The sequence below is a fragment of the Terrapene carolina genome, unplaced genomic scaffold, assembly GCF_002925995.2.
Source record: "Terrapene carolina triunguis isolate 2854851 unplaced genomic scaffold, T_m_triunguis-2.0 Scaffold231, whole genome shotgun sequence".
In the NCBI taxonomy this organism is placed as follows: domain Eukaryota; kingdom Metazoa; phylum Chordata; order Testudines; family Emydidae; genus Terrapene; species Terrapene triunguis.
This window is the reverse complement of record NW_020664582.1, coordinates 11,198,205-11,220,238: the sequence shown is the minus strand read 5'-3', so window position 1 is coordinate 11,220,238 and position 22,034 is coordinate 11,198,205. Positions and strand designations below refer to the sequence as shown.

Sequence of the window (22,034 nt, the reverse complement as noted above, 5' to 3'; positions counted from 1 at the left end):
GTGTGTGTGTGTGTGTGTGTGTGTGTGTGTGTGTGTGTGTGTGTGTGTGAAATCCTTCTCAAAGCTCTTCCTGGGTTGGTGGATGTCTGCAATGCTCCTTGCTCAGGGCTAGCACTTCCAGGCAAACATTTTTACAGCATTTGTACTCCCCCCCCCCCCATATCATGCTCTTTCACGTCCACCCTCAGCGCCCCATGTTGCTGAGCTATGAGGATGAATTACATGCTGCTTGTATGTCAAGTTAGTGAAAACAGCATCATGCAATTGACATTTCTGGATGAATGACGTCCCTGGGGGGACAGGGCTCCTCATGGGGGTAATTCCCGCTGTACCTTTCTTTTCTAAGTCAGAGAGACGCTGCTGCCAGAAGCTTCTGAATGGAGCGATTCCTGTTCCCGGGCCGATCAGAATGCAGGGCTTGGCGGGGTCCTTCGGAAGCTGGAATCCGCTAGCACTAATGTCAATAAAATGTGAGACTGTGGTTAGGAAAAACATCATATGGAGTAAATCCATTCCCACCAAGCTCCCTGAATAATGCTTACCAACTATCTATCACTAGTGGCCTGAATTTCCACTCTATTACACTGCAATCAACAGAGTTACACCAGGGTAAATCTGGTGGTTAGAGGATGGAGAATCGGGCTCTCTATTTTCAAGGCATGGTGAAAACGCTAATCCTGCCCATTCCCCTCTGACGTAGGGAAGTGTTATTACCCCCGTTTTGCAGAAGCTCACACATAGGGTCAAATCACAAAGTGTTGGGTTAGAAGTCAGGAGTGTTTGGCTCCCAGTCCCCAATCAATCCATTAGACCATGTTGCCTTGCAATACGTATGGATATTATTATTATTAGAGATATTGTTATATAATGGAGCTGAACTAAGTACTGATATTTTCCGATTGGCGTGCTATAAGACATGTACACTCACCTGCGCACAAAGCATGGGACCGTCTCCTTAAGATCTATCATATTCAGCCATGTGCTGCACACACCGTGGTGCAAAGGACCTTGGCCATCTAACAGGAGGAATGGAAAATGCATCTATGAATATTCCCCCCAAATAAAAATTTCAACTACTTTTTTTAGACGTTGAACTGATATCAAAACAAAATTGGTGTATAAATAAATTGGTGTCTACTAACAGGGCCGGCTCTGGCTTTTTTGCCGCCCCAGGCAAAAAAGCCTCCGGCTGCCCTCCCTCCTGCAGGGGAGGCGGGGGGAGGGCGGCCGGAGCCCTGGGAGGAGGGCGGCGAGCCCCGGCGGGGGCTCCGCTCTCCCCCCGGCGGCCGGGGGGGAGGGCACCGGGGGGGAGGGCGGCCAGAGCGCCGGGGGGAGGGCGGCGAGCCCGGCCGTGGCCCTGCTCTCCCCGGCGGCCGAAGCGCCGCGCCGCCCCCCTCCAGGTGCCGCCCCAAGCACAAGCTTGGTGGGCTGGTGCCTGGAGCCGGCCCTGTCTACTAACTTAAAAAACAAAGATTAGCTGCAGGATATTACCAGTCCAACAGTAGTGTTCCCTATTTAGACTTCAAATTTTCATTATCCATTTATATTCTGCATGTATCAACTGATAGGGCAGCAGCATAAAATAAACTCTTAGCTAAAATGGTATGTTTTATACCATATGGTGGATCCAGTTTACTTAATCATTGTCACCTCAATTGCATCAAACTAAAGAATAAATGCAAGTAACACTTACCCCTTGTCCTGTAGTTGACCACCGCAACTGTCAAATGGATCTCTTTGGGCGTCATGTCCCGTGAAGAGCTAATGGAATAGTACCGAGGTTTCAGCAGAGGCAGCTGAGTTAATAAAAAAGACGTGGAGACTTGGGTGGAAGGAAACTCTTTCAGTACCTCCAAAATGGTGGGGCTGTTGAAAAACTTCCACTTGTTGTACTCCTCTGAACTCTGAAAGCCAAACATAGCCACAAATGTGAACAAGGAACTTTTGAGTCTCATTGGGGTTAGGAGCAGGGAGATTAGAAAGGTCACTTGTGGAATAAGTTTCAGGCTTGCGGTAAGTTAAACTAATTATACGTATCCTTCAGATAAAAGGAGGCTACCTCAATCCTTAGTTCGCTCTAGAACGCGACTTAGACTGAGTGGTTTGAAAACGTTGGGATTTTTTAATTTAACATCTGGAATTAGAAGCTCTGAAATGCCTCCCAGAGGTTGGTCTCCCAGTCTGGCTGACTGGGCCTGGATGTGGAAGTAGAAGAGGGAGCCTATTTTTTTTTTTTTTTTAAGCCCTATCTTGCCAGACATCCACATAGGCATATGTGCTCTGATCCTAAAAGCTATTGAGCAGCTGTTGAACTCAGCAGACACTCATCTGGACCTTGAACTTTCAGCGGGTTATTTCCACGTTGGAAATTCAGAAATCCCGTCTCTTTGCTTTACCAAACTGTCTGCCAGTGCCCTTGGATAACATCTTCCACTTGATGACTTCAAAATCCTTAATTGAATTAATTCTCACCACCCCCCTTGGGGGACAAGGAAGTAGTATTATTATACCCTTTCAGCAGAGGCACAGACAGGCTACGTGACCTGCCCAGAATCACTCAGGAAATCTCCTACTGTGGGAAGTCTTTCATACACTATTTCCTGATTCCCACTCCTGGGCTTTAGCCACAAGACCATCCTTCCTATTATCAAGGATGGTCTTGGAATAATGCAGCTTACACAGCAAATGGAAAACAGCTATTCTTCATTATTCCATGCATTTCTATAGCCTTCATCACAGCAGTGGAGGGGCACTGACCCCTCAATGCCTAAGTCAAGTCCTAACACTCACATGACATAAGAGTTCCAGTCTGTGTTTGTCTCCTTCCTCTGTTGCCAGCTGGGAGAGTTTTTTTAGCAGATGTTGGGAGGGTGGTGTAGTGATATCCAGGAAATACGTCAGGGCTTGGGAAAGTGTGCAGGGCGGAATTTTCTTGTCACTGGTCCAGTAGCCACCTGGAAATGTAAGGAACGCTTGAGAACACTTTTTCCAAGGAGTCTGTCAGCTGGAAGTGCTGTGCAGATCTCCGTGCAGTTGAAAGGAGGCTGCCTGCAGTTAACCATGTATCCCATCTAGAACACAGACGTCAGCTGAGAGGAGTGACTACTCAGGAAACAAACCTAGTGAAAGATAATATTGTAGGTGATCAACACCAAAAGCTATGGGATAGCAGTGCGAGGTGTTCCTAGAGGAATTTGCTTGTTAAAGGCTGTAATGGAGCTAGGCTGATTTACACCAGCTGAGGCTCTGGCCTTCTGTATATGCACTGAATCACAGATGATGATAGAACACTCCTTTTAAACAAAGGGAACTGCTTAAACTACCATCTCTCTGCAAAAAAGTCTATCATTTAGCAAGCTTCTGCTCCAGAGCAGGGAGAGACATGGAAACCCCTTTTAGGAGACTGATTATGTGTTATGTAGCAATGAACACCCTGTATCAATTAGCGTAATTACAGTCACTAGCCAGGTTCTGATCTCAGTTACTGTGTCAATCCAGGATCACTCCATTCGCCCTCGTGACGTTACTGTGGATTTTCTTCAGTGCAACTGAAATCAGAACCTAGCATCAGAAGAATAACTAAAAATTAGGAGTTTATAGAGTAAAACCCTTAGCAGCCACCACTTCTTGCCTAAGAACCGACTAGGAAGACAACAGAAGAACTCAGTGAATATATATTTTGATTTAATGCATTTCAGTGAGGTGTTTTTGTTTTTTGCTTTAAAAGAAAACTCTTGCGGTGGATTATGGAAAATATCTGTAAAACATCCATTGCCCTGTAGCTGCGGTACCGCCAACTTACCATCATTGCAGGTTTCCAGTCTGATGGTCTGATCAGTTGGTGGTGCATCCTTAACGTGCTCAATGATGCCCCTGACTAATTCTGGCTGGTTGCCTGGGAAAATCCCAACATGTTCTCCAGGCAGATAGTGCACTTCCTGATTAGTCTCACAGGAAAGCTTAAGTAGGATGGTAACACGACTGAAATATAAGAAGACGAGATCAGATGAGTCACGGTTATGTTGACAGGATTTCCCTTTGACAGTGCAGAATTATACACCTTCAAAGTGGCAGTCGGCAAGCGTTAGTTTGTGTTAATTTATGGAGACTTCATCAAACTACAGTCTGGTTAAGCTAAGTGTCTTAATCAAAATGAGTAAGGTCTTCAAGATCTCTGATCAGCATGCATGAACCCAAATAGATGAGCCACTGGAAAGGTCATGTTGCGCCAGTGAAGGCTGAATGGTTTGCATCACTAAGCCAGATGGCTTCCTGTACGAAGACTGTATTTAGAATGAGGAAGAAAGGGGCTTATTTGAGGATACTGGGAAGTCTTTTAAGGATTCTATTTCTAACACGGATATTGTTGTTGGAAATGCTTGCAACTCATCCTTTTGAGCTTGTTTGTGCATTGTTATGGCTCAGTTTGCATTATAGTAAGATTACAAACTAGTTATTTGAGTTATGTTTTTTTCCATTCCTTTTTCTCCAAGGGGACACACTTTTCTGAATTAACTAGCAATTCACATTGGATTTGGTGAATTAATCAGGGAGAAGGTTTCTGTCAGATTCCACGTTTAGTGTCAAAATGCTTTGTGTTGTTTGCCTGTTTAGTAATGGTCTGAAATTCAAACCTCCTTCTCAAACGCTTACAAGGTCAGCAATGCTTGGATCTCAGGATTTATTTTAAACTTCTAGCAAAAGCAAATATTTAAAATACCTAAAAGATCTAGGTGCCATACCTGGATTTTAAACTTTGCAGATTCTGCCTGAACTTGAGCTTCATGGGAATCACATCTTTTGCGTGTATGTTTCCAAGTGCTGTGGGGAGGGGGGGGGGGGAAGAGGCCACGGTTAATCCAAGTTTTATTGATTCAATTTATTTTAGATGTCGTCATGTAATTGTGGAAAAGTCCTGAGCTGCTTTTGACCCAGGGCACCTCCAGCTTTATGAGTAGTTAATTGCCCTATGATGAAGATAAATGCTATGGTGATGAGCAAGTATGAGACCCTATATAAACAAACGTATTTAGAGAACACGCTGCACCACTGTTTGTGCTCCTTCTATGACAGAAAACAGATCATTCAATCCTTGGCCTTTCTTCCGAGGCTGACAACATGGCTGCCAGTTGTGGTGTTTTTTGTGATGTCTTATAGAACTTAAAATGAATTATCCCATCTCAATCAGGGCCTTGCTGCTTCTACCAACTTGGTAGAACATCAAAGCGATCATCCCGCATTATCAGAGCTGATCTCATTCCTAAATCCTCCTTAAAGCCTGGGCATTTGAGATGCAGAATAGGCAGCGTGAGAGAGAGAAAGAGAAGGTACCTTTACTCAAGTCCAAAGGCTGGGAGTCATGTGCTATCCTGTAATTCTTGGGATTCCAGGTTTCATTTGAGGTGTAAACCTTGGGTAACTGAATACTATTTTTTCCACGGATGTCAAAAGTCTCACAGGCAGTCTTAAAAAAAAAAAAAAAAGATTAATCTGAAGATTATTCATGTTAAAACTTGCCATTTTTTTAGGGTTCACTGATATTTGTGGCACCTTAGAGACTAACAAATTTATTTGAGCATAAGCTTTCGTGGGCTACAGCCCACTGCATCCGAAGAAGTGGGCTGTAGCCCATGAAAGCTTATGCTCTAATAAATTTGTTAGTCTCTAAAGTGCCACAAGTACTCCTGTTCTTTTTGCGGATACAGACTAACACGGCTGCTACTCTGAAAACTGATAATATTGTGCAGCATCTATCTCAAACAATACAAATTAATAATAGTCATGGTAATTATATCCAGTAGAGTACATGGATCAGATTTTGATTTCACTTATTCCTAACGTGAATAGATTTCTTCACTGACTTCAATGGGATTACTGCCAATCCGCACCAGTCTAACTGAGCTAGGATCTGGTTAGAAAAACTGTTAGGGCTGATTTCTGCCCCCTTGCGTATCCTACCACACAAACAGTCCCATTGAAATGGAACTATATGCAAGGTGGCAGAACTGGGCTCTTTGAAATAAGACAGTGTCCCAAATCACTCCTGAACTTTGGGGAGCTCAAAATCCAAACCTAGATGCAGATTTTCATTCTTGCAGATAGTTCCTGTCATTATAATGAACGGAACCAAAACGCTGGATCCAAAGCGACATCCCCAACATGGTGTGGCATTGAAATCCAGATCTGAAATGGGCAGTTGGGTCCCATCATTAGTAGTAATTGTGTGTTGTAGCTTTTTCCCCACAAGTTTCTTTACAGGGACAATTTAGCTAGTGAAGAGCCAGGAAAAAAATAGATGCAGTAGGTCTCGGGACAGCTGTTACCTTGAATGCATTCACTGCCCATGTGCGAAAGGCTTCTTCCTGCCCATTGAGTTCGTCCCCTTCACCTGTTTGGGTGAGCGGAGAGGCGCCTAACTGTGCAAGTTTTTGGTCAACGGCATGAGCGAAGGCACAAAACTCTGGATACATAGTTGACCCCAGGCCAAATACAGCATATCTGCACAAAGAGACATCAATGAGTCTTGGGAGGATCGAGTTAGTGCTCCTCATTGAACAGCATGATCCATTAAAGGCAATCGATATGATCAGATGCAAATTAGAGGATATATTACCTGAATTTTTTGCTCATCTTTTTCAGAGTGAACAGGGCATTCTTCAATTTCTGTATAAAATAAATAAAATGTTTCATGTTGCACAAATACTTTTATTTTACATTATCTCTCGGGGCAGGCCAGATTCAAAGATTTCCCCATTGGGTTTAATGGGCTTCGGATCAGGCTCTAACACCGATTTCTCAGTTAAATGTTACCTTTCCGTTGCCTGGAGAGTCACCATTTCCAAAAGTGCTGGTCACGACTAGAAGGAGGGTTTCTTTTTCCAGGTCACTGAGCTTGTATTCATCCATGCAGAGGACCTGGAAGAGACCAAGTTCATAAGAGATTGTTATGGGGCATAAATGAGGACCGGCTTTAGAGAGCTACGGTATTTTCAGGTCACTGCTGACCCAACCTGGGCGGTGGTGTGAGCTCGCCCACAGGGCAGCGGGCATGAGTTCTGTTGGTTGCCCTGCCACTGTGTGACTTTGCTCAAGCCACTTTGCCTCAGTTTCCCTTCCCACCCCATGTCTGTCTTTTTCTATTTAGACTGTGAGGCCTAGATCCTCGGCTGTATTTAGGCACCTCCCTCCCATTGAAATCAATGGCCGTTAGGTACCTAGGTACCTTTTTGAGATCTGGGCCTGAGTTCTCAGGGAAGGGACTCTGTGTTTGTACGTGTATAGCATCTACCAATATGGGGCCCCCCTCTCAGCTGTGGCCTCTGAGCTGTACATATAGCAATAAATCCTCACTGTGGTCCTCAGATCCGTCTGCAATTACTGCTATTTTTTCCCCCTACAGCGGCAATGACCTGGTTGAAGGTGAAGTGTGAAGCTTTCTAAGTTAGCATAGAGCTCTCTGACGCAGGTAGGAACGGCTGCAATAAATGTCATACTCTACTGTGAGAATTTGTCATTTATCCAAATTGTATGACTTCGTGTGTTAGATAGGAATTCGTGCTGCAGTCGTAGGATCAGGATATTTCACTGACTGATGCCATTAAATGGGTGTCAGAGGATGGAAAATAGTGTTTCCTATTGAAACAATAGTCTGTGACTAACCAAGAATGAGTTGCAAGGTACACCGAAAATACACATTCTGGCCAGAGCTCGCATTCCTTGGGCATGTAAAATCTCCAGGGAATGTTTGCGACATCTTGTAGATGCTGGTAGTGCTGAGTTTTCTAACTCTTGTTCTCTAGTGGGTAAAGATGTCTCTCCACACTGCATAGATGTGCAAGGGAGGTTTCAGGGAGCGGGATAGACTCTTACCTTGGTGTTGAAGGCGCAGTTGAACAAGGCACACAGGTTGTTGGCCAGCGTTTCAGATTTCCCAGTCTCCGTGGCATAGATCACTGTTGCCTTGGACCTGGCTGCCATCGTTTTCCGCATCAACGTAGATGCAAAGAACGCAGCCCTGGGAAAAGTCAGATGCAGCTTGTCATTTATTCACCAAAACGTTCTGACCTGATTTACAAAAATATGGGGAAAGGCTGACTTGGAGGATGGCCTGGGGCATTCACTTGGGGGATTCTCCAGGGGAATATAGTTGAGATTGGCCTAAACAAACATTTCAGATATGAACAGCATCAAATTGTGGGTCATCTGGGTCCAGATCCAAATGATTCAATTGGCCCTGGTTGCTGTAATGAGAAAAACCTGGAACTGGAGTGCCTCCACCCTAACTTTTGGATGGGATGGAATGGATCTTCATGGTTCAATCCCACACATATAATATTTAGGCTTGTTATCAGGGCAACTTACTTCGCCAAAACTCTAAACTTGATCTCCCTTTTCTTTGGCCTGCGTTTCTCATCGTGCCAGACATGTGTTTTCCAAGCATCCACCTGGAAAGAGACATAAGATACAGGTCTGAGATCTTAAAAAGAATACATACACAATTTGTTTTACACAGATCGAGTCATTCCTTGAAAAGGTCAGATTATTTTGGGAATCTACATCTATGATCCATTCTGCAAGCCCAAGCCTGCTCCCATCTACTTCAGAAATGCAGGAGCAGCCTCTCTGTTGTGTCCAAGTGCATTTTCATGACAGTTTGGGAGTATACTCCTAATGATATATTTTTAACAGGAACTACTGGCCGTTCTCTTCCCTCCCCACCCCCCCGCAAAATATTAGAAACCCTACAATGACGGTCTGTAGCCATCAGTTAATTTTACTTCACAGGCACGATGACTGGCAGTTAATGTGAATGACAGTGTTTTTAGGTCCGGCAGCATATTACTTATTTAGTTATTTGCATTATCGTCGTGTGTAGGAGCCCCAGTAACCGACAAGGACCCCATTGTGTGAAGTGCCGTAGGACCCCTGGATAGAACGGCCCTTTTGTGTTTTTTAAGTTGTCTGCTAAGATCATTTGGTGGCCCTTACCTGGTAATAGTAGAAAGGTGTGAGGACGTAGTTGAGCATCTCCTGGTGAAACACTGGGGTGATGCTGCCTGATATCGGAGGCACGAGCCAGACCCAGTCGGCTGGGCACCCTCCTCGAAGGCGGTACTCGTTCTGCATATATTTCATGAAAGACTCCGCCGCGGAGTGGTGATCCATGATGGTGACGTTCTGTTTCTAAAAGAGTTGTATAGAGAAGTCCATAAGCTGATTGTGCCCCGTGTCACAGATCTTCACAAATAGGTGCAATAACTATCTAAGGGGTTTGTCATGTCCATCACAGTGCTTCCCAAGTGGGCTTTATGGTACCTTCTGCTTTTCTCCCTGCACTGGTTATATATAGAAGGCTTTTCCCTGGTGGAATATGTATTAAGGGGACCTTATGCCTTACTCAGAAGCATCCATTGCTAACAATCATTAGAGACTGGCACTGCACTAGACGGCTCCTTGACTTGCTCTGCTGCAGCTCGCTTTATAGTCCTGAAGATCAGTGTTTTCCCCCCTGTGGTTTATTGCCCCAGCATCGGGCGAGCAAGTTAACCAATGCCTCTGATTCATTTGACCACCTTTTGACTTGTTTTGGCTTAAACAAGTGGCGTTGGAAACAAAGCTGTTAATCAAAGGGTGCCTTTTAGCACCTCACTAGGAAGTTAGAATGGGATGATTGAACTTTTTCCACAACGTCCTACCCCATCCCATTTTTAACTGGCAGCCAAGGGAAGAATGGCTACCCCTTATACGCTGCATTCATGGGATGAAAATAAAGGGCCTAGTGTAAAATAGGAGCAATTCCACTGGAGGCTGGTTGCTGTAAAACTGTTGCAAGGGAGAGGAGACTCAGGCCCAGGGTGTTTGATGTCTCTTTGTGTATCTGTCACTGACTTACTTGGAAACTATGAAGCACAGCAACATTAATCTCGATCACTGCTCGATCTTTCCATAATGAGGAAAGTTTGTTGGTTTCCAGACCCATCCTTCTCCCTACTTCCTACATGTGGAAAAAAAAAGAGGAAAAAACAAATTTAATACTCAGGACAAAGATCTGAGTCAAAATTTGTGTGTGGGAGGGATGTTCAGAGATAGGGGAGGGGGTTTCCCACTGGGTTATATGGGATTAAAGGGGAGCTGTCCCCTATTATTATTGTATTGTTGCATCTGGAAGCTCCAGGCATGGACCAGGAACCCATTGTGCTAGGCAGGGCTATTCTGGGGCCCTATGCAGTCCCCCTACGTGGGGGGGGCTGGCTTGGGGGGCAGGAGGGAACCACCCCAGCACTCACGGCTGGGGCTGGGTCGCTCCACTTCCCGCTGCCAGTGAGCGCAGGCCCAGCCCTGCTGCAGTCCTCAGCGGAGTGGGGGCTGGGGCAGGTGCGGGAAGAGGCGGGGCAGAGCAGGGGCGGGAGGCTTTGGGAGAGGTAGAGTAAGGGTGGGGCTGGGGCAGAGCGGAGGCAGGAAGAAGCGGGGCTGGGGCAGAGGCTATGGGGAAGAGGTGGAGCAGGGGCTGGAGCAGCACGCAGCTGCGCAGGATTTCCTGGTACCCTACGCAGCTGTGTACTTTGTGTATGGGTAATGATGGCCCCGGTGCTAGGTGCTGTACAAAGATGACCCCCCCCCTCCCAAAAAGCTTACAATATTAAAAAACATCCGCCCCTTCACATGGGATACTAATAACACGAGTGTAGTAAAGCAGAAAGAGTTTTTAAATTTGCTTTTTGCCATGAACGACTCTTTCCTAATCAATTTGCATTTCTTTCGGCTCTACGCTAGTTCTCCCACCATTGCTGCCCCCAGTGGAGCTGAACTAGCAACAGTGAGACCGTTAAGAAAGCGCTTGGTAGAGGCCAGGCCCAACCTGCCCGGGGCTCAGTGTAAAATCTGGTGCTCTTCCTTGCCTCTTCTACACAGGTGCATTAAAAACCCTCTCGAAGATTACCTTCAGGATATTGTAGCGCTGTACGTCACAGAAGTCTCGCACGCCTATCTCTGTCCCCATGTACCAGCCGTTAAAAGGGCAAGCTGTAAATTCCAGGCCCCCCACTTCAAGCAGCATGTTGGCGACAGCAGGCAGCGCGTACCACTTCAAATCAAGCTCCTTAAACCATTCATACCTTTTTAAAGAAACATTTTGAACCGTTAGTTAAGAATCTTCGCTGTCTCTCCTTCTGAGCACAACCAATGCCAATCAGGGAATAGACAGGAACAGTCCTGTCTGTAACTCAGCAATGCAACACAGGCTTGCAAATGTTCACCACAAACTTTTCACTAGCCATGTGAAAATCAAGAATTCCTTGCTGAAGAAACTGGTGCATAACATCAAAGAATTTTTGAGCTCTTTGCAGTCTCTTCGCAAAATAAACAAGACAAGAACAATAATAGAGAGAAAATGAATAAATTAGTTGCTCATCTCTAATCTCTGTAAACTATTTGGCAAATGCTATAGTAGGTAACACAGTACAGGAATTATACAGAGAGAGCAAGAGGGTAGACCAGGAAATGAAACCTACAATAACCAGATCTTCAGCTGGTGCAAATCAGCATAACTCCACTGAAGGCAGCAGAGTAACATTGATTTATAACAACTGAGGATCTGGCTCTATATAATGGCCCCTCTCATGAGTCATCAGCAGGGTTTCAACTTTCAATCCCAAAGCACAGACCTGTACCACTAGATTTTAAGGAATAAGTCTATTAGCTGGTAGCTCTCGTAGGTAGACTGCTGTCCTAAATGATTCAGCAAAGCACTTGTCTCTCCAGCTCAAGCATGTGTTTTTCAGTAGGACTCCTTGCATGTTTAATATTAAGGCCCCAATTCAGGCCCATCCTGAACTTTCATGTGCATAAGTCCCATTCACTTGAGTTGGACATGACTTTAATATATGGAGATATACCTATCTCGTAGAACTGGAAGGGACCCTGAAAGGTCATCGAGTCCAGCCCCCTGCCTTCACTAGCAGGACCAATTACTGATTTTTGCCCCAGATCCCTAAGTGGCCCCTTCAAGGATTGAACTCACAACCCTGGGTTTAGCAGGCCAATGCTCAAACCACTGAGCTATCCCTCCCCCAACATAAGCACATACTTAAAGGCTGTCCCGACTAGCAGTGCTTTCCTGAATCAGGATGCAAATGCTTTGCTGAACAATGTTGGTCTTACTTAAATGCCTGGGTGAATCAGAGGCTTGTTGAGTGCAAGAAGACCCACACCCTACAAGTGTATTACGATAGCACTCTCCTCTGTACACTATTTAAAAGCAATGTACTTTTGACTGACTATGACTGAAACAGAGATGAGAACTCCCAAATACTTCCTGCAAAAATGCTATTATCCTACATTCATTTCAATGTAATTTAGCTGCTATAACATACATTTTTATCTCTTGGGTTAATTTAACATAATTTCACCTGAACAAAGAATTAATAAAGGAACCCGCCACAGGTCACAAGCTAATAAACTGGGCCGAACAATAGTCTAGTAGTCAAGGTATGGCACAGAAACGATTATCTAAATCCAGCATGCTTACTTTGGATGTTCCATTGACACTTCAAGGACAAGTTCTGGCGGCAGTTCAAATATTTCCGGGTCTTGGCCGTTTGCTTGGAGAACCAGTGGAACGACATCAAAGCGGCCATATTTGGGCTTCCACCCAAGCTCGATGCACAACTGTAAATGAAGAAAGTGGGTTTTGTTTTGGGTTTTTTTTTTTTTCCCCCATGGGTTTGAAGACAAAAGCATGTTAACTCTTTACATGCTGTCTAATGTTAAAGGCTACATTCCCCTGTTCCAATAAAGCCATGCTTTTTTCGCGTAGGGCTCCATTGTATGCCCTGATCGAGGGGTAGTACATAAATTGCCTCATCCCAGAGGTAGGCCTAGGCGATAGCGTGCCTCAGAGACAACCCTCCCTTGCTCTGGGACGGAGGGAGTAATTTGCTGCAGGACTATAATAGTAATAAATTTCGCCCCCCGTTCTCCCCATGCTAGGTAAGATGTGCTGGTTGGTGCATTGGAGCCAAGACTCCACCCATTCCTTTTGCCCATCCTCATTCCTCTCTCCTGCTCCAGAAAGGTACAGAACAAAAGGTGTCCACGAAGCACAATGAAAGTCTTCCATTGACCTTAATGGGAGTTTGATCAGATCTGTGGAATATTTTTGACCAATAGAATATAGAGGGCCACATAACAAGGTACCTACATCGATTAGATCGACGAATATCTAAAATCCAATAGATGAGCTAGATAAGAGGGATGGTTGTTTGAGTTCTGTTTGAACGCTTACCTGTGTAAACTCCACAGTAGCTGGGTCTCCCAAGATGGAGCCATCTGGCATTTGGTACCCAGCATATCGGATGAGTTGGCTGTTCCACAAACGGAAATCATGTTTCCCATCAGTCCTCTGAGGGAAGACCGTGATGGCCGATCTACCAGAGAGATTAACTCCCATTAAAAGACAGCAAGTCCTATGCTTTTGGATTATTTTTTAAATTGTTCCCGCTACTAGCTAATTTACATTTTGTAAACAAATTAAAACCCCAACGAAAACCTAAAAACCCCTCCTTTTCCAGGGACTGTGCAACTTACAAACCTTCAAGAAATGATGATACAGGATAAAGGGGGGAATTAAGGATGGAGACGGGGGACCAAAACTTCTAGACACTCCAGAAGTTTTGTAGGGGCAGGGGGGGGGGGGTTTTGAATGTAAACCCAGATCTGGATCCAAAGATTGGTGTTTGGAATACCAAAGTTGGAATAAAAGAGCACATACCTGATGTTTCCATTGTTTGTGGCGTATTCAAGATGACGACAGATGTGTTCAAACATTTCCTTGGCTGTAGTACAGTTACGTGCATCAAACACCTATATATTCCCAGAAGAAATACATGAAAAAATTGATTTAGGAATGATGATTTAGAATTATTTTTCTAATGAAGTTCATTATCATAATTTAAGGTTAAGGTGCAATGGCTTAGACTAGTATCTGGATACAGGATTTCACTTTGAGCTCATCTAACAAGGGTTAATCTTAATCTTTGCTATATGGGCCCAATAAACATATTTGTGCTTTGCTGTAATATCAGGAGATGCATTTCCTCCTGTTGCTCAGCAGATTTTTAAGGTGTTTTGAACCATATAAAATTATTTGATTTGGCTCTGGAATGAGGAAGCAGTTTGGATTGTCTGAAATACAGGCCGTATCCTCAGCTGGTGTAACTTGGCGTAGGCCTGTTGAAGCCAATGTCGCTATGCCGATTTACAGAAGCTGCTGATCTGCTTGCCCCTAGATTTCCATAATCAGGAAGTCACCTGCAGGTTGGACCATTGTATTCTCCCGATGCATCTCGGAGCATTTCTCCAGGCCAGTTTGGTGGCAAAAATGAGTTCCTGTCTCGTCAGCTGGTAGGTTCCTGTTGTTTCTATCTCTTCGGTTACTGATTGCATTCGCTGCTGGTGTTCTTCTGGTTGTGGCCTGTAGAATAGGAAACAATCATCAAGAGACGCAATGAGCTGTGCTTTAGGCAGAACTAATTTTGTTCACCAAGGTGATTGCCGAAATATTGTGTTGTGGGTCAAGAGGGTGGATGGATGTCACTGAGGGCAGAATTTAAGCACTCTGATTATAAGGAACTCCTCCGTTAAGCAGAGGATTTAGACCGATGGGGTTAGCTTTTGCCACAGAATAGAGAGAGAGTGCTTCATAGGATTCACTTAGGCGCCTGTGCAAGTCGTCATTTGGCACATATGGATGTTGCAAGAGAATATCCATAGATGGGCTGGCCTCGTAGTTCAACACCTGGAAATGAAATAGATCTACCCAAAATACGCCATCAACGGTGAAAATATTTGCCACCTCTCACAGCCCTCTGCGTCCTAGAGGAAACTGCCACCCTGCGTCCCATCTCCCTTCTGCTGCATCTCACGCCTCTCCCCAAAGTGCCATATTTCTCTATTGTTACGATCGACTACTTGGTATTTTTAAGCAATGGAAAGAAATGGATTATCTAAGCGCAGGGCATGAGTGTGGGGGAGACAGGGCCACTGCTATAACAACTGCAGTCAGATCATCCTTGTTCCTTCTGGCCTCCAAATCTCTGAGCTGTCCTTGTTGAGTGTGAATGGCAGATTAATTAACTTATTCAGGAGCAAACAGTGCTGGAAAGGCTAAGCTGTAATGTTTTAACCTTGGTGCAGCTCCCATCTCCATGATGCTTCATACATTAACGTAGGCTGCCTTTTTCTGCCTAGCTTCCCACGTTAACTTGTTTAGGAAGATGTGGACTTTCCAGGTTTGTATGATGAAAGCACTGGAAATCCATGGGTGGGAAAAATCCTGCTTTGGCAGAAGGAGGGTGGAGGTGGCCTAATGGTACCTGTTCTCTGAGTTCTATTATTTTAATACAGAAATATTTCTTTTGAGCAAAATGTGTAGAAAACGCCACACCAGGGAGGAGGTGCTGGGTAGTTCTCTTGGCCAGAGATGCTAACCTCTCAAATTCTTTATGTTGATAACACGGAAAATGAAGACACAATATTGGGGAAATATTTATCGTGGCACAGACAAACTGGTTTGCCGGCTGATAAATAGGATGAAAATAGCCTGCTCCGTCTGAGAGCACATGTCGAGTTTCACCAGGATGAAAGATCAAGGGCAGCGCGTGAGACAGTGTAAATCTGTGTGATCAAATAGCCAAGTAGTGAGGTCACCTCTGAGTGGCTACAGGGAGATTTTGCAAATTGAATGTTTCTGACCGTGAAAGCTGTTTGTACCTGAGACTGTGGTTTTCAGAAGGGCTCAGGTCTCAGAAATGAAGCCAGATTTTACCAGGAGCATTGAGCTGCTTTGAAAATCTGGACACTGAGCTCTTCTGAAAATGTGGCCTTCAGCCTCCTAGGACTGGATCACCCTGTCACATGTCAGTGTGACTTCAGTGGTGTTCCTTACACTGGTGTGATGAGAAAGGAATCAGGACCATAGGATCGAGTTCAGCATCTGGCAGCGGGTTCAACTCCCCTTGATGTAAATGACACCAGGGGTAAATTTGGCCCATACTCTCATGTGTTTGTGCTGCTGGTGTGGGAATTTGTCATCAGTAACAAATGTACATTTTACTGCATTATTAGTTGACAAAGATTGTGATTCTGGAAACATGTATGCAGGTATTGAGCTTTACTCCCATGAGTTATTCCCTTGATTTCAATGTGATTACTCATCGGAGTTAAAGTAAGCATGTGCCTAAGTGTTTGCTGCATCTGGATCAAACACAAGACCAGACTCAAACTGAGTCAATGACCCGACCAGGAGAGTGTGACTAAGAAGAAAGTGATTTAGAAATTAACTAAGATGCCAGGAATTCCTGAAAGTGCTTGTTTCTAACCATGAGATGAAGCAATTGCAAGTTGTTTGGTGTTATGGGATTTCATAATCCCCTGATTACTACAAAGAGCAGTTTCTTATTATCAGAACATCACCATGAAAGCAGAACTTTAGAAGTCATAAAATTGCTGTCTGGGCAGAGTAAAAAGAGGAAAGGAAGCAGCTATACAATGATCTGCAAATCAGGCCTGGTCTACACTACGACTTTAATTCAGATTTAGCTGCGTTAATCCGAATTAATCCTTAACCCGTCCACACAACGGAGCCAGTTACTTCGAATTAAAGGGCACTTAAAATCGATTTCTGTACTCCACCCCGACGAGCAGAGTAGCACCAAAATCGATTTTGTTAATTTGAATTAGGGGTAGTGTGGCCGCACACCACCGAATTAATGTGGTTAAAAACCGAATTAATGTGCTTAGTGTGGCCGCGCACAATCGAATTTATACAATCTGTTTCCCAAATTCGAATTATCTAAATTCGAATTAATCTCGTAGTGTAGACGTACCCTCAGAGTCTCCTTTCAGAAAAGTTAATGTGGGCCAATTTAAAATAAATAGTGTGTTAAATTGAAGAGTATCTGAATCACGGAAGTAGCTAACTAGGAGACCTAGTGCATCTTGTAGGATCAAATTTGTATTTACTAATCCCTAAGGCCTTGAAATAGTGGAACTTGAGATAGACTCAAATGTTCCAGCGTTTCCCATGTGTTCACCCAAAGCAGTAAACTCACCCCCCCTTCTCCGTCCGGAGAACTATAGAATACAGCGTCTTCTATGATGCTAGGAAATTCACCTGAGCATGCTGATGGGGAGAGAACGAGAGGACTCTGCCATGCTGGATGGCAGCGAGTTACCTAGAAGGCCAGCAACTTTATAAGAAGCCCTAAACCCTGGGAAATGTTGACATAACATGTACCGCCCTTGAGCAAAGGGTGCCAGAACACGGAGAGAGTGCATTGAAAACAACGCCAAAGTAAAAGCCGTATCCGCATTATAAGGCTGGTCTCAATGGGCGTTACTCCACTCTAGCGCTGTGTTACCTTTCCCTGGTTGAAACCAGACCTGGAGAGACTTGTTTATTCGTGGATGGTAACACTGTTTTTAAAAAGAGTCTTATCTAAGCTGCATCTGCCTCAGGAGGGTTGAGACAGTCAAAACCAGATTGCACAACAAAGCACTCAATAAAGTCCGTTCCTATATTCACTGAGGAGGGTGGGGACCTACAGGTAAAAATAGCACCTACCATTTCAGCATATTATTAGTACAACTAACTCACTAACAGCCCATAATTCTTGTTCCTTTTGTTTGACCGGACGGTGTGTGGTAGGGGAGTTTGCAGCTCAGGATGAAAGAATACTAAGAGGCATTCACATCCCATAGATAGAGCAATTAATTCAAGAATGAAGTTAAAATGGCCTTACTCTTTAAATGAATTGTAGTATTGATTGATGAATTCTATCGCCTGGGGTAAAATCTCTTCCGGTGGGACTGGACTGTCTCGGGGGCCTTTCACCAAGCCTTTGGGGTTCATGAGGGCCCCCTGGCAGGCCTTGGCCTTGCAGTTGAGAACCTGCAAAGACAGGGAAATGTTAAAAATGACAATGGCACCCCGCCAGGGAAAGTTGTCCATTAAAGTTTCATGGTCTTACCCCCTTTGCCGTCTGGTGCAACGTGTCGTGAAAGCTGGTTCCATTTTCCCAGTTTTTAATTTTTAAATGTCTCGGACACCCAGATATTTGGCTCATGGGTTGGATGCCATTCTGCGGAGGTTTCTGAGCAAAGAGAAAATGAAAATACAAATAATCTGAATTCATCATGTAACATTAAAACATTGGACTAAATTTATCCCTGGTGTAAGTGCCAATCAACGGAGTTTCATCAGGGAAGACTTTGGCCCATTCTGATTGCTAAGCAGTTCATTAGGATTTAAGGGACAGATTGTGGTAACTTTATTCACCCAAGTGAGCACTTATGCATGTGAGTGTGAAATTACTCACATATCTGGTCCTAAATGAACAAGGAGTCAGATTTTTCACACGCTCCCTGTTTGAGCAATACCTTACTCTGCAAGTAGTCCCAGAGATTTCACTGGGATTTCTCAGTGTGTGTTAATTGTGGTGGTCCAAGGGAAACAATGAACTGGATGGTCTTAGAAATAAGACACGCTTGTAAATAAACACTGGGATTTTCAAAGGAGACTAAGGGAGTTAGGCACTCAAATCCCACTGGAATAGGAGTTGGGCCTCTAACTCCCTTAGGCACATTAAAGTTTTGGGTTGCACAAAATGAACAATTTGGTGACACTGACATGAATTCGCAAAACGTTTTGGTGTCACTGAATCTGTTCCCCCCACCCCCCTCAGGGGTAGGGGGGACACAAAAAAATTCAGCTGAAAAATTTCACTCAGCTGTCACTGTGACCCCTTAGCATCCAGTTCCGAAGTTAGAAATAGATTGTCTCCTCTCACTGACCTCTCCTGCAGTTATGATGCGCGGCATCTCATCCTGTTTGTTGCTCGGATCATTTAGCTTGGTGGCTTCTTCTTTCATGAAGCTTTGAAATGAATAAGCAGAATCTGATTTAGTACAAGAGGCTCAGTTTTTAACCCATTACCGTTTACTTGTGGGGTGAGTAGGGAGATGCCTAACACCGCGTCTGAAAACAATACCAACTCAATAAGCCATGTGTTCCCGACTCAAGGGAACTGGAAACAGGTAGCGGGGTTGTGGCCACCGTTTCCATATTGCCGTGCCCTAGAATATAAAAGGCTGAGAACCACTGCTATAAACTAAACAAAGGAAATGCATCAAGAAGCTACAACTATGAACTAGTCATAGGAAACCGACAAAGAGAAGGAAAATGTTGAGAAGATTTGTTTTCTTCAGGGAATAGCTGCATGAACCTTTCAAATAGGTCCAACCTCACGGCGCGTTAAGCAAACGGCTTGCTTTCTTATGCAGGAAACAAAGGAAGTCCATGCAAAAGGCCTGACTTTTGAACTCTGTTCTTCCTTTTTTAATTTGGATGCAAGATTTGAGAAGATGAGAGCTAGCCTGACAATCCTGGAGCAAAAGAGTCTGCTTTTGACTGGCAGCGATGGCCTTTAGCTAATGTCCATCTTAGGGCCAGATTGTGTGTCCTTTGCTCTGACTGGTGAGCGGTGACTCCAGTGGGAGTCAGGTTCAGGATTCTTTATTTCTGGTGTAAATAACTTTCCCTGATAATAGTGAAAAATGGGGAGGCCGGGAGGGGGGAAGGCACCAAATTTTGGTGGAACATAGGCACCAAATTTTGGTGGAATGTAGGCACCAAAATGAGTGAAATCCTTTGAAATGAGGGACATTTGAGAAACGTGCAACCCTATTTTATACACCGTCTTTCATGCAAGGTGTATCCCAAAATACTTTATGGAGCTAATTAGTACAATTACAAGGTTAATAAATAACTTTGCTGAAGTCCACAACACACACACGAGTGGATCTCGCCATCCATAGCTTGCACCATTATATACATTATAGAAAGCAGAGACAATTAAAAAAAAAAAAAAGAAAGTTTAAGGCAGGATGTTTTATGTCACAGTGATGTGAGCAGGTCTCATAAGGGAAAACTAAAATTTACCTCACCTGTGTCAATTGCAGCCAAGTGGCCTGTAGGAAAAGTTATCCCTCAAACTTTCTCCTTTAAAATGATTGCTTTGGCAATTCTTTACTTGTACCTCTGAAACATCTATGATCTTTCCTTCTTAAAGGAGGGAGAGTGTAGGAAAGCAGGAAGGGTGAAATTGAGAGGAGATAAATCTTACCTGTGAACCTTCAGGACTGCTTTTTCCACATTATTGTTTATATCCTCTTTGGGGGATGTGTTCCGACCTGTTTGGGGCCTGAATAGGAACTGCCAAGGGCACATCATTTTTGGTCTTTTAATTAGCCTGCTGTTTCCTAGCCCTGAAATCCTGGTTTAGGTAATGAGGGGATTCTCCTAAGGAAGGAAATAAAAGGAGGTTAAACACGGTGCTTAATTTGTAATGAAAGAGGTGCTGGGGCTCGAGTAACTTTTTTACATTCAGAATTGATGCACCAAGGCCAGAGGTGCCGGGGCTATGAACTGCCAAGCCTAGAGGCGTCAGGGCACATATTAAGCACTGGTTATACAGTTATACAACCTCCCTCTTTGATAAGATGAGGGAATGCCACAGGTTTATGGACCTGCTGTAATTTAATATCCTATGATTGAAAGCTAAACTGCCGACTAAGGTCCTGACTCAGCAAACACCCTTGGACTCCCTAGTTCAGTGCTTTGCTAAATCAGGGTCCAAATCCTGTCGTAAATACACACCAAATAAATTAGGGGTTCTCCATGCCAATCAGAAGCTGTAGACCTGTTTTATTCTACACCGGCTGCCTATTCCTAGGACACCACAGATAAAACAAATGTTTGCAATGAGGATCCAAAATGCTCAGATCAAATGAAATTCAGAGCATAATTAGGGTCTGGAAAACACATGAGTGTTCCAAGTTTAGCAGAAATACCAAATTAAAAAAAAAAAACCTCTAAAGTTTTGTTTCTCAAAGGTTTGGGTATCACAAAAATATTTTTCTTTATTTGAACCTCTATGTTTTGCAGGAAAACAAGAGGCAAAACCTGGCCTGCGTCGTTCACACAACAAAGATTCCCAGCTGAAAGTTATTCTTCCCCAGGGAATGAAACCAAAAAACAACTTGCAGCACCTTAGAGACTGCCAGAGCCAAATGGAATGTGAAGTTTATGGATTCCAGGTTCTGTTCTAAATGTGGAACCGAGGAATCTTGCCTGGGTACTAGATTTTTGTAAATAATATTATAGCATATCTATAACCCATGTAGCAAACTAGTCAGAGTTTAGGATGATGCTCCATTAATTGTCACAGGCTGATCCCGATTTTGTCTTGCTGTCCTTTTGGATTTGGGCTTTTCTGCTTATCTTTGACCCTAAAGTGAAGTTTTCCTCCTTGGGAAGACAGCAACTTGATGGGTAAAAGTGAAGCTATTACATTGTTTAAGTTTTCTGTATAAGACAAATCAAAGACTGAGCTGTAGCCAAGAAGGTCAAAAGATAAGGAAAGAAAGGAAAAAAAAAAACTTTCTTTTTTCTGTTATAAATTGTTTACTTTTTTTTTTTTTTTTTTTTTTTTTTTTTTACACTTACAAGCCCCAGTTTTGGCCTCTGTGTTAGGTGCTGTACACATCAAAAAACAAAGACAGTCCTGACCCCCAAAAGCTCACAATCTAAGTAGTTCAGTGTAAGAATTCAGAGCCAGATTTTGATACCCCTATTCACAGTGAGTAACCCCCCTGAAAAGAATGCAACTACTTGTGCTGTGAGGTACTACTCAATCTAGGGGTGTTAGATTCTGGCCCTTAATAAAGGTAAAAAGAAGAGGAAGAGACGGGTGTGTAACAAAAATATCTGCAGAGTTACCAAACTGCAAACAACACTAGCACATTACAATGCGATACAAAACTAAACTCACCCTGTCATTCACTAAAAGCATCTGGGCTTTTAGGCTAATCAGAATTTTTTTTTTTTTTTTAAATCTTCTGATGGTATAGTTGTTGTGGATCGGTCTTAGAACAGCAGAGCTATCCTGGGATTTTGCCTAGGAGACCTGTGAGCAGCC

The 22,034-nt window shown here is 43.9% G+C and overlaps 1 protein-coding gene across 1 annotated transcript in view; it reads right to left on the bottom strand.

The window, feature by feature from the left end:
* The window catches only part of NOS2 (nitric oxide synthase 2), a 22,778-nt gene extending 2,491 nt beyond the window's left edge, over positions 1–20,287 (bottom strand). The window contains exons 1-23 of the mRNA XM_024195458.2: positions 20,181–20,287; positions 18,850–18,931; positions 18,027–18,149; positions 17,799–17,947; positions 14,308–14,470; positions 13,769–13,860; positions 13,283–13,424; positions 12,527–12,666; positions 10,940–11,114; positions 9,893–9,994; positions 8,989–9,183; positions 8,362–8,444; positions 7,870–8,014; positions 6,811–6,915; positions 6,614–6,663; positions 6,324–6,498; positions 5,332–5,464; positions 4,743–4,821; positions 3,803–3,981; positions 2,791–2,954; positions 1,694–1,904; positions 929–1,016; positions 333–454 (exon numbers count right to left, since the gene is read on the bottom strand). Coding sequence (XP_024051226.2) covers positions 333–454; positions 929–1,016; positions 1,694–1,904; positions 2,791–2,954; positions 3,803–3,981; positions 4,743–4,821; positions 5,332–5,464; positions 6,324–6,498; positions 6,614–6,663; positions 6,811–6,915; positions 7,870–8,014; positions 8,362–8,444; positions 8,989–9,183; positions 9,893–9,994; positions 10,940–11,114; positions 12,527–12,666; positions 13,283–13,424; positions 13,769–13,860; positions 14,308–14,470; positions 17,799–17,947; positions 18,027–18,149; positions 18,850–18,931; positions 20,181–20,287 — 3,004 coding nt within the window. The remainder of the gene's footprint in view (positions 1–332; positions 455–928; positions 1,017–1,693; positions 1,905–2,790; positions 2,955–3,802; positions 3,982–4,742; positions 4,822–5,331; positions 5,465–6,323; positions 6,499–6,613; positions 6,664–6,810; positions 6,916–7,869; positions 8,015–8,361; positions 8,445–8,988; positions 9,184–9,892; positions 9,995–10,939; positions 11,115–12,526; positions 12,667–13,282; positions 13,425–13,768; positions 13,861–14,307; positions 14,471–17,798; positions 17,948–18,026; positions 18,150–18,849; positions 18,932–20,180) is intronic.
* Between the last annotated feature and the right edge of the window lie 1,747 nt (positions 20,288–22,034).